The following is a 12,275-nucleotide window of genomic DNA, read 5'->3' as shown; positions in this document are numbered from 1 at the left end:
GGTACCTTAGCATTCATGATGGGGTTGTTGTTCATACTGCCGGAGCAGTCTATGATGAAAATGAACTCCCCATGTTCGGCGGTTGGCACTTCCATCTCCTCCATTTCACCCGGGTAGAAGTTCAGCATAGCCACGGTGTCCGCCAGGAATGAGACCTCTGACAAAGAGATGTAGGGGTTATTACGGGGAGAAAGGCGGACAGAAACACGTGGGTGTCTGCACCCACACACGGGTGTCTACATCCACGTCCGCATCAGTTAACCCTGGGGGGGCCATGGGGGGCGCTGTGATCCCCCATAGCCCCCACCCCTCGGAGAGGATTCCTATAAAAGGCGGGGAGCCAGAGGGCTCGGGGCCAGTGTGTTAGAAGCTTCACCAGTGAAGACTGAAGACCGGCAGAAAAGGCCCTGGGACTCCCCTGGCTCGCTGTCCTCGTCAGGGCCGAGCAGGGCAAGCCAGTGGCGCGGTCCCAAGAGCGCCAGGACCGCTGCTCTTGTAAGAGCACGGCCTGGTTAGCTGGGTGCCGGGATCCGTGCTTGACCAGGGCCGGATCAGATAGCCTCCCCTAGCACTCATAGCGGAGGACTGGGAATAGGACAGTCAGGGGATAGTGCTAGGGGTGTTTCCCATTGAGTATGGGTGAAGGGACCGTTACCCCTTCAAGTGTTGTTACCGCCTTTGGTTAAATAAAAGAGTGTGCCTCAACTACGTCGTCTGACTCACTGAGAACTCACTACAGAGACAGCGGCGAAATCATGAAGCAGCGGCATCAGGAGCGGCATCACAAGGTCGCGCGACAGCACAACAAAGCACAGCACGATCGCGGATGGCGGACGTTGACAATCGAGACTGCCGTTAGCACCACCATTCAGGCAGCGTCCCAAAGCTCCCGTAAACAACAACGGATAAATTTCGACTTAAAGCTTTCGTGACTGCAGGGATTCATCTTCCTGGTTCTTTCGGTAAAGTCACGTAGAAGGGAAATAATAAAATAATAAAAATAAAACATAAATAAAATAATTCTCACGACGTTTCGGCCACAACGCAAGCTGTCATCCTCAGGTGAACAGGCCTGTCGGAAAGACAGCGTCTGAATGACGCTGTCTTTCCGACAGGCCTGGTCTTCACCTGAGGACGGCTGCTTGCGTTGTGGCCGAAACGTTGTGAGAATAATTTTATTATGTTTTATTTTTATTATTTTATTATTTCCATTCTACGTGACTTTATCGAAAGAACCAAGAAGATGAATCCCTGCAGTCACGAAAGCTTTAAATCGAAATTTAATTATGTTATGTTTAATTTTTATTATTTGATTATTTCCATTCTACGTGACTTTACCGAAAGAACCAAGAAGATGAATCCCTGCAGTCACGAAAGCTTTAAATCGAAATTTAATTATGTTATTATGTTTTATTTTTATTATTTTATTATTTCCCTTCTACGTGACTTTACCAAAAGAACCAAGAAGATGAATCCCTGCAGTCACGAAAACTTTAAATCGAAATGCAATTATTTTATTATTTATGTTTTATTATTTAATTATTTCCCTTCTACGTGACTTTACCAAAAGAACCAATAAGATGAATCCCTGCAGTCACGAAAGCTTTAAATCGAAATTTAATTATGTTATTATGTTTTATTTTTATTATTTTATTATTTCCCTTCTACGTGACTTTACCAAAAGAACCAAGAAGATGAATCCCTGCAGTCACGAAAGCTTTAAATCGAAATTTAATTATGTTATTATGTTTTATTTTTATTATTTTATTATTTCCCTTCTACGTGACTTTACCAAAAGAACCAAGAAGATGAATCCCTGCAGTCACGAAAGCTTTAAATCGAAATTTAATTATGTTATTATGTTTTATTTTTATTATTTTTTTTATTTCCCTTCTACGTGACTTTACCAAAAGAACCAAGAAGATGAATCCCTGCAGTCACGAAAGCTTTAAATCGAAATTTTATGATGTTATTATGTTGAATTTTTATTTTTTTATTATTTCCCTTCTACGTGACTTTACCAAAAGAACCAATAAGATGAATCCCTGCAGTCACGAAAGCTTTAAATCGAAATTTTATGATGTTATTATGTTGAATTTTTATTTTTTTATTATTTCCCTTCTACGTGACTTTACCAAAAGAACCAAGAAGATGAATCCCTGCAGTCACGAAAGCTTTAAATCGAAATGCAATTATTTTATTATTTATGTTTTATTATTTAATTATTTCCCTTCTACGTGACTTTACCAAAAGAACCAATAAGATGAATCCCTGCAGTCACGAAAGCTTTAAATCGAAATTTTATGATGTTATTATGTTGAATTTTTATTTTTTTATTATTTCCCTTCTACGTGACTTTACCAAAAGAACCAATAAGATGAATCCCTGCAGTCACGAAAGCTTTAAATCGAAATGCAATTATTTTATTATTTATGTTTTATTATTTAATTATTTCCCTTCTACGTGACTTTACCAAAAGAACCAATAAGATGAATCCCTGCAGTCACGAAAGCTTTAAATCGAAATTTTATGATGTTATTATGTTGAATTTTTATTTTTTTATTATTTCCCTTCTACGTGACTTTACCAAAAGAACCAAGAAACAACAACAGATAAACGAGAAGTGCACAGCAAGACGCCGGACGGCTATCGGATTAATTCCCCGGATACGCGAAGGAAGATCTCTACAAACTCACGGCGTCATTAGTTTTATTTTATTGTTATTTTTTATTTTTTTCACCTACGTGACTTTACCGAAAGAACCAAAGAGTATGGATTCTTGCAGTCACGGAAACTTAAAATCGAGAATAAAATCTCTACAGTCTTGCCGCCCACGACAGATGCCGGTTAATAAAAGCATTCCGGATGGCAAAAAGTGCCGGACATCGGAGCTTTTCCTGTACTGCCACCCGCACCCTCAACGCATTCCCCCGACCCACGCGCGCACTCACCCGTCGCTGGGAGTCCAGGCTCGATGAGCGCAAACGGTTGATGCTTCTGCTCATAGTAAATCAGCACCTCGATGTCCTGATCAAACTTGAAGTCTCCTTCGAGGGACACCTGTTGGGAGTAACAGGCCAGAAAAAAGGGGAGAAACCCTATTATTATACGTCGCAAGAGTTGGATTGAAAACGGTGGGAACGGCTGCCTCGGCATAGCATCATCATCGCATGAGGCGGGATGCTGATGGATGCTTCCAGACGCTACCCACGCCCCGCGCAGTCTTTGTTCGGTCTGCGTTCGCATCTCGCGTGTTTTTGCGGACTGTGGTTCAACCCATATTACTTATTGTAACGCGAATTTTCAATAACGCGGCGCTCGTCGGGAAAGCAACTACCACAGCGCTATAGGAGAACGTACAATATTGCGTTTTACCAGCAAGCCAAAACAAAGATAACCCAACGGGGGGCGGGAGGGTGGGGCGGTAACCGTTGAAAGCGGTGGGACGCACCTGGGCCGAGGCTCTGTCAGACTCGGCGAACGCAGCAGGCCCCAGGAGGCCGCTGGGAGAGGAGACGTCGCGGATCCCCCCGGGGTTCTCGGCCGTGAGCGTGAACGACAGGGTGTAGGGCACGTCCTGGGACGGCGCCAGGTACGATACTCGGTCCGCCATGCCTAGGGGCAACAAAGCAGAGGGTGCGACATCGAGTGACTGTTTCAACAAGTCTCCACGACCGGCGTTGGTTTGGGTTAGATCGCGTAAATGTCGGTGCCTGTCGTTAAACCCGCCGCCACGTGAACGAAAACGTGCCGATTCGCACACCGGTTGCGTGTTGGGAGAGTAAACCCACCACTGTGACATTTCGCCGGTAATTACAACAACGAGCAGCGTCATCAGGCGAGACAACCAGAGCTGTGGAGAGATCATCCTGTTTCAGTCTTAAACAAAAACCTCTATTATAAATGGATATTGGTCCGCGAAAGCCGAATACAGTAAAACCTTAGATTGCGAGTAACTTGGTCTGCGAGTGTTTTGCAAGCCGAGCAAAAAATTTAAATAAATATTAATTTGATAAACGAGCGAGGTCTTGCAATACGAGCAGTACGTGTACACGCTTTGTCTGCCGAGCGTCACGTGATCACAACTGATGTACGAGTGCTTTGGATTATAAACACGTTTCCAGAACGAATTATGCTCGCAATCCAAGGTTTTACTGTAAGTGTTAAACGGTTCAAGGAAGCCTTCGAGTTTTGTTTCGCTTCAAACCAGGCGAGAGGTCAACATACCAACGACAGACTCACTCCCAAGAGTGTCCCGACGAAAAACACGAAACGTATCGCCCTCATAATATAAAGGTGCAGCCTCTGCAACTGCTTGTTTACGGCACTGCTGGCAGAAGGGCCGTCCCACTAGAGGGAGCCCTGGAGGCCTTCCTCTCTCCCACGACAGCCAGACACGATGGAAGAGGTGGCGGGGGTGGGGGGGTAACCCCACCACGCGTCCCGCCCATCGACTGCGGTGTACCCCCCACTCTGCATTGCTTGGAGGATAACAGGCGTGGCAATTAAAGAAGCTTGCGACGTTGCTTCGAGTGCCGTGCCGAAAAGGGGCGGCTCGACCCAGCGGGCCTCCAGATTGCAAGCCCAACCTGCATTTTTAAAATCCTTTATATTAAGTTCACTTGCTTGCTTGCTTGCTTACGACCGTGCAAATCTTTCGGTAGTTTTTTAACCCACTTCCCGTGATCCAATCGAGCTGACATTTTGCACACAGACTCGTTGTGCGTGACAATTTATTTTCGTGAAAATTTTTTTCCATAACTTTACACTTTATAGGAAAATTTTTTTATATTTAATTACCAATTGCTTAATGGTGGCAGGCAATCATCTGACCCATAGGTGGCAGCCATCTCAAGCCAGAGGACGAGAGGACTCTAGCCGCCACGCATATAAAGGATTTATAGTGAAAAACTTTGTTTTTACGGGTAAATTTTTATCCCGCGAGAATCCTTTAAGGTTTCAGGTCTTTTATCCCCCCCGAACGGTTTGTTTTGCACGTGGGAGGCCAAAGAAGGGAGCGCGCCGAGAGAAAATCGACGAACAAGAGGGGAAAACGCGTAAAAAAGTATGCGCAGATGCGTTCACAATTTGTTTCCGGCACTTTAAAGTGCAAAGGCCTTTGGGAGCTTCACAATCGCCACGTGATCCATCAACCTCTGGCTGCAAAGTGACAAATTAAAGGGCAATCTTGATTTGAAGCTTTCGTGACTGCAGGAATCAATACTCTCTGGTTCTTTCGTTAAAGTCACGTGGGTAGAAAAAATTATGAAAGAAAACACGAAGTTTCGGTCGCAACACAAGAAGACGGCCGCTTGTGTTGCAACCGAAACGTCGTGTTCTCTATCCTACGTGACTTTACCGAAAGAACCAGAGAGTATAAATTAAAGGGCACTCCGTTAAAACTTTGTAGACACGTGCCTAGGCAGTCTCGTCTCGGGCTGTGTGACACAAGTTTGAAGTTTTAGTAAATTGGGGGAAAAAAATACGGTATAAAGACGTTCTTCTTCTTGGTTCTTTCGGTAAAGTCACGTAGAAGGGAAATAATAAAATAATAAAAATAAAATATAATAAAATAATATAATAAAATAATATTTTATTTTATTATTTCCCTTCTACGTGACTTTACCGAAAGAACCAAGAAGGTGAATCCCTGCAGTCACGAAAGCTTTAAATCGAAATCTAAAGACGTTCAGTTGCAACGCTGCAGTGCCATCTCCGGCTTCATTGTTGTACGACATCACGGTGTCGGAATGCCGTAAAGATCAGCAGCCAGCTCCAGCCCTCTCTGTGAATGGTGACTAGCTGTGCGTGCGCTCTCCTACTTCCGTGCGGCTGCTGACGTGGACGCAAAGCGACACACAAACTAAAATTTCACATTAACGTAGTTCACGCCAGATAACCGCTCCAGGAGCAGTCGAGCATATCATCCTGGCGCGGAGGATCTGGGGGCGTTGCGTCGTAACTCATTGTACGGTCCGTGCTGTATAACCCACAGCCTTACAACTGCCGGATAGTTTTTCTAAATCGTCCATTCACGCGTCGTCACGTGCCCGCTATCTTGCCGCCATGGTCCGCGTGCGGTGGATGCGACTTAGGGCGGGCGACGATGCTCCGTCGGGTGACGAACAAAACGTGCGGGTACCCTGCAGCGAGTAGCGAGGGTTGAGCACGGTGGGCAGACAGAAGCGAACGGCGCCGTCGGCCTCCACTCCGAGCTCCGAGACAAACTCCAGCGACAGCTCCGCCTCTTCGCCGGCGCCGAGGTTACCCAGCATGCAGTGGAAGACGTCCCCGCACTCCTTCGACAGCCTGAACGCCCGGCGCCCCATGGCGATGGCGTCATCGTATTCATCTTCGGCCTGAAATAAAGCGGTCACTCGCACCTTCGCTCGTTTGGGGCGTTCCTGCTCCTCGCCTTAACAACTCACCTCGCTGTTCCCCCCAGCTCAGCCCACGACTCATCACCAGTACCAGCACCACCGCCGCGTTCTGGTGAGGGTTGTGGCGGCAGTATGTCGAGTAGGGTGGTCCAGTCATAATCAACGTTTATGGGTTTAGATCGCGTTATTTATAAATGTGTCGTAACCCTCCACCACCCGACACGGCCAATCAGTAAAAAAGTGTCACATTGACAAAAAGACAAATAGTTCACTACTTTAGCCCACCGGTGCGTTGACACTTTTTTACTGATTGGCCGTGTCGGGTGGTGGAGGATTACGACACATTTATAAATAACGCGATCTAAACCCAAAAACGTTGATTATGAATAATATTGGTCGCGAAAGCCTACGTGTTAAACTGAGGGAGGTCCAGACCTCCCTTTCCCTGGTGACAGACTCTAGCATTACTACACACTACTACACTTTACATTACTATACACCATGTACGCTATACATTACTATACATTGCTTTACACTACTTAACTTTACATTACTATACACTACACTACTACACTTTACATTACTATACACCAAGTACGCTATACATTACTATACATTGCTTTACACTACTACACTTTACATTACTATACACTACACTACTACACTTTACATTACTATACACCAAGTACGCTATACATTACTATACATTGCTTTACACTACTACACTTTACATTACTATACACTACACTACTACACTTTACATTACTATACACCAAGTACGCTATACATTACTATACATTGCTTTACACTACTACACTTTACATTACTATACACTACACTACTACACTTTACATTACTATACACCAAGTACGCTATACATTACTATACATTGCTTTACACTACTACACTTTACATTACTATACACTACACTACTACACTTTACATTACTATACACCAAGTACGCTATGCATTACTATACATTGCTTTACACTACTACACTTTACATTACTATACACTACACTACTACACTTTACATTACTATACACCAAGTACGCTATACATTACTATACATTGCTTTACACTACTACTCTATACACTACACTATACACTACTATACAAAGACTCTACCCTTGCTGGGTAATTCCCAGGCGTTCCCAGGCCAGCCGAGCGACGTGGTCCTGCCAGCGTGGTCCTGAGCCGGCCCCGGGGTCTTCACCCAGTGGGACTTGCTGCCCGATAGACTTCCAGGGGGTTCCTGTTTCCTCTTCATATTCCCATCGCATGGCTGTCACTCATTAACCCCATTCATTCAATCCAATTTTGCTTTCACCAAATTCACGCATCGCAGGTCCGCCCCCCTATTGCTTCCTCTCGTCTATTTCACTCGCCTCATCTCCGCCATTACGTTCACACACACGCGTTGTTGCGCCATTGGTAATTCTCTTAAAATACATTACGTTACGATGAGAATACATCTGCAAGTCTGTGCTCGCAGATTAAAAACTCATTTCTTCAGAACTGCTTTTTCATGTTTAAGTTTTGTTGTCCGTCCCCCCCACCCCCCGCACCTCCGGTTTAGCAGGATTTTCTATGCACAGCATCAAAGAAGTTCAACACACACACATACATAGACTCAACTAAAGACCATGGGCCTGTCTTCGGGTGGAGCAGAGAAACCTGCAGTCTTGTTGCAGCCTCATGCTCCACAGGCAGCGAAGAGGAGTGAGTAAGTAAGTAATACATGCATGCATGCTTACAGGCATTACCATCGGCTTGGAGTTTTTGCGCCTTTGTGTGTGAAGAAGACCACACCCCGGACGTGTACGAAACCACACCAGTAGCTTGACGATGTACATGTTGAAGAGTAACCTCGAAATTCGTGCTACGTGTTATGTGTGAAGTGGGGTTAATGAGTGCGTAATTGAAAATTATTTGAACGAGGAAGGGGGTTAGATTTTGGTGGTATAATTCAAAGGTCCCCCCATGCAGCTTTTTAACAGACTGTTAGCGAAGCGCTTATTCAAACCGGCATAGCATACGAGGGCATGGTGTGGCCAGCTGCCCGGCAGCCTTTGTCTCCCCAGTGCAGATAGTTACACGCCATGCCAGGTGCTTATTTCAAGTCAACCTAGGAGAGAAGTAAAGTCCAGTTTGGATATTCGCCAAGCGGGAATACAATTCGGTTCGCAGGGTTCGTTGCGCTGTGCACTAACCGCACCCTACCACTCCCCATGGCGTCACTCGCGCGAGCACACACGCACACAAATACAAAGGATCCCTCCCCACGTACGTAGCCTTAGGGGACTGTCGTGGCAAGCGCTGTTAGCGAGCGCACGCACGCACGCAAATGACGCAGATCCCCCGTGTAGCCCAAACACAGTTGGGCAAGTGCTGTTAGCGAGCACCTATGAAGGCCGGCACGGCACACGAGGGGGTAGGTGGCCAGCGTCACGCCCGGCCGCCTTTGTCTCCGCAGTGACGATGTTTTTATACACCGCACCAGGTAAGCATTTGAGGCGGAGTCCACCTAGGGGAGGCCCAGGACCGGTTCAAATAACCGTCACTGGTGTTGGCCGTGGGCGCGAATCGAACTGGGGGTTGCTGGGTTCGTAGCGCAGCGCGCTAACCGCTACACCAACAACAACCGCCATTCACCACTAAGTGATGGTGACGTCACCACGACGCTTGTGCCAGGCCATGTGCACCTTGAGGCCACGTGAAGTGTCGAACGCCCGCTGGCAGGAGGTCACGGGGCAGACCCAGATGCCACAGGTCGACTGACACCACCGCTCCCTACACACACACGCGCGCGCGTGCGCGAGAACGCACCTCCATTTTTTCCTTCAGCGCCGCGCTCATCTCTCTGTCGGCGATGCGTGCGCGGAACGCGTGCACGGCCGAGTCGTCGTCAAGAGGGAAGAAGAAGGAAGGCTCGATGGGGAACGCTTCGTCGTTGCGGTAGACCATGGAGGCCTTCACGTCAGCCACGAAGCCCCGCACCAACACCTTCACTGCGATGCTTTTCAGCGGCACCACTGGGGCAGGAGACCGCGTGGGGTAGTAAAAAAGTAAAAGTTAAAAGAACAATAAGTATAACCCGTAAAAACAAAGTTTTTCACTCTAAATCCTTTATATGCGTGGCGGCTATAGTCCTCTCGTCCTCTGGCTTGAGATGGTTGTCACCTATGGGTCAGATGATTGCATGGCACCATTAAGCAATTGGTAATTAAATATAATATTTTTGTCTTAAAAAGTGTAAAATTTTGGAAAAAAAATTTCACGAACATTAATTGTCACGCACAACGAGTCGGTGTGGAAAATGTCAGCTCGATTGGATCACGGGAAGTGGGTTAAAAAACGACCGAAAGATTTGCTCGGTCCTAAGCAAGCAAGCGAACTTAATATAAAGGATTTAAAAACACCCAAAACCTCAGCGGACTCATCGCCAGCAGAACCGTCACGGTCGGCAACAAGTACGTACGTAATCTATGGTGACCTTTTTTTGCGAGTACTTACGAATTCTAGATTTGAAGCTTTCGTGACTGCAAGGATTGATACTCTTAGTTCTTTCGGTAAAGTCACGTAGGAAAAAAATGAAATAAAAATTAATAAAAATAAAACAATAAAATCACGACGTTTCGGAGGCAACACAAGTCTCTGTCATCAGGTGGGACCGTCACAGCCAGATTTGCTGCATCTGGCTGTGACGGTCCCACCTGATGACGGAGACTTGTGTTGCCTCCGAAACGTCGTGATTTTATAGTACTAACGAACTTTCAGCGATATCAACAAACCACTGGTCCGTATGTCCAGGTGCCCGTTCTGTCCAAGAGTCGCAAGTTCAACGGCCGCGCAATAGATGACGGTGGTGGCATCTACATCTGCAGAATGTGACGAAGCGGTGGCATCTACATCTACTGGCGATTATACAACTTTTAAAGCCATTCCCCGTGTTTAGTGCACATGCCGTGCAGCGTGTTTGGAATTAACGGGAGTAAAGGTAGACTTACGAACAAATCGACTTACGCACGGGACCTCTGGAACCTAACTCGTTCATAAGTAGAGGAGTCCCTGCATCAAAAAATGATGAAAAAATAAGAAGAGGTTTTACCCCTTTTGGCGTTCTCTGTGCTGACACGGTGAGACTAGGCCATAAAAAAGTATAACCCGTAAAAACAAAGTTTTTCACTATAAATCCTTTATATGCGGCTATAGTCCTCTCGTCCTCTGGCTTGAGATGGCTGCCACCTATGGGTCAGATGATTGCATTGCACCATTAAGCAATTGGTGATTAAAAATAATATTTTTGTCCTAAAAAGTGTAAAATTTTGGAAAAAAAATTTCACGAACATTAATTGTCACGCACAACTAGTCTGTGTGGAAAATGTCAGCTCGATTGGATCACGGGAAGTGGGTTAAAAAACGACCGAAAGATTTGCATGGTCGTAAGCAAGCAAGCGAACTTAATATAAAGGATTTAAAAATAATGCCTCTGGTTTAGGCCAATCAGGTTCAAAGACAGTGTTTACTGTACTTTGTTTTTTTCGGTAAAGTCACGTAGGTAAAAAACAAATAAATAAAAATAACTGATTTAATTTAGTTGTTTTCATTTTAATTAATTTTGTTTTTACCTCCGTGCAGTCACGAAAACTTCAAATCTAGAATCAGAGCATATTTGTTTGCATGTTTTACCACAATGTGTAGTTAACACAGACTTGATGCCTTGCAAATAGCATTTATTTGGTGTTTGAACATCTTAAAATCTCCTGTTTCACTGCCATAAAGGGTAAAAGCTATTGTTATTTTTTGTCACCAAGTATGTAATGTGCGTACATAGAACTACTTTCGCACTGCACGTAGCCAACCGTGCCCATCGGAGGTGCGGGAAATACGGCAAGACCTCGTTTAGCGCGCCAGCAGACGCGTTCCCATAAAGTGCCGCGTCAATCGTTCAAGCGAAAACAATCTCCCCCAACAAGAATGCAACGATGAGGTTTGGCGACACAGAATGTACAACTACGCCCACGCAGTGCGACAGCGGGACACATCGCGGTGGGTACGCCACCGCGTTACTCACTCACAATTATCACCGTCGCAAACCTACCCGAGACAACTTGCAGTTGCCAACGCAACGTACGTATATGGGGAGATAGCATCTTACTACTCAAAAGCACAAGTGGGAGAATTACGCCTACTTTGCTAAAGTGCGTGACGGCTGTTTCGATGAGGTCGCAAGCTGCTCACACGGCTCACCTTTCCGCGAGGACGCATGGTGATAGACGAGGCCACCTTCCATCCCGTCAGCCAAGACGTCCCGTTCAGTGAAATATCGGCCTCCTAGTTGCACACTAAGAGAGAATACACACACGGATCAGGCGCAATGCCCGTCTTGACTTTGTTGTACATCGATCTGCATGGTCACTCTTGTGCGGTGACGTCACATAAGAGAACAGGTTCAGGTGTTAGGATGTTGTTTTAAATAATGGAAATAAGTTACACCTGGTACACCAGATTTAAAAGAATTTCTTTAGAACCGATTTTTGTGTTCAGATTGTTGTCCCCCCACCCCGCACCTCATATTAGGGCGGTTGGTTACGTACGGTGCGAAAGAAGTTCTACATACATACATCAGAATATTTATTTATCCTGGAGGAATCCCATGAGCGAGGTAGCTCTTTTTCACACATGTCCACTAGTTCACATACGGCTATCCAGGACGCTTGGCTAGGGACGATGGGTCATGACACCTGGAGGCACATTTTAAATGGCCCTATTGATTGCTATAGCAACTACCACTCAGTAAGCCCGAAATAAATTTAAAGGTGAAATGCGTTGGTATCACCTACACGTGCCGAAGGGGGGAAAAACCCCACTTGGAATGTACCCGATCCTGTC

The 12,275-nt window shown here is 45.8% G+C and overlaps 1 protein-coding gene across 4 annotated transcripts in view; it reads right to left on the bottom strand.

Annotated features, from left to right (window-relative positions):
- The window catches only part of LOC133357485 (von Willebrand factor A domain-containing protein 5A-like), a 40,323-nt gene that overhangs the window by 20,732 nt on the left and 7,316 nt on the right, over positions 1-12,275 (bottom strand). For 3 of the 4 annotated variants that reach the window (XR_009756972.1, XM_061575439.1, XM_061575440.1), the window contains exons 2-7: positions 11,634-11,728; positions 9,210-9,415; positions 6,143-6,359; positions 3,452-3,615; positions 2,952-3,060; positions 6-157 (exon numbers count right to left, since the gene is read on the bottom strand). Coding sequence is in view for 3 of the 4 variants with exons in the window: in XM_061575439.1 (XP_061431423.1) it covers positions 6-157; positions 2,952-3,060; positions 3,452-3,615; positions 6,143-6,359; positions 9,210-9,415; positions 11,634-11,676 (891 nt within the window). In the remaining variant the exon portion in view is untranslated. Of the gene's footprint in view, positions 1-5; positions 158-2,951; positions 3,061-3,451; positions 3,616-6,142; positions 6,360-9,209; positions 9,416-11,633; positions 11,729-12,007; positions 12,031-12,275 lie in introns of those variants that run through there. The other variant, XM_061575441.1, reaches the window with a different exon arrangement.

The sequence above is a fragment of the Lethenteron reissneri genome, chromosome 58 (genome assembly GCF_015708825.2).
Source record: "Lethenteron reissneri isolate LAM-NWPU_2019-01 chromosome 58, ASM1570882v1, whole genome shotgun sequence".
Taxonomy (NCBI): Eukaryota; Metazoa; Chordata; class Hyperoartia; order Petromyzontiformes; family Petromyzontidae; genus Lethenteron; species Lethenteron reissneri.
Note: the sequence above shows the minus strand (reverse complement) of the source record. Positions and strands in the feature narration are given on the sequence as shown.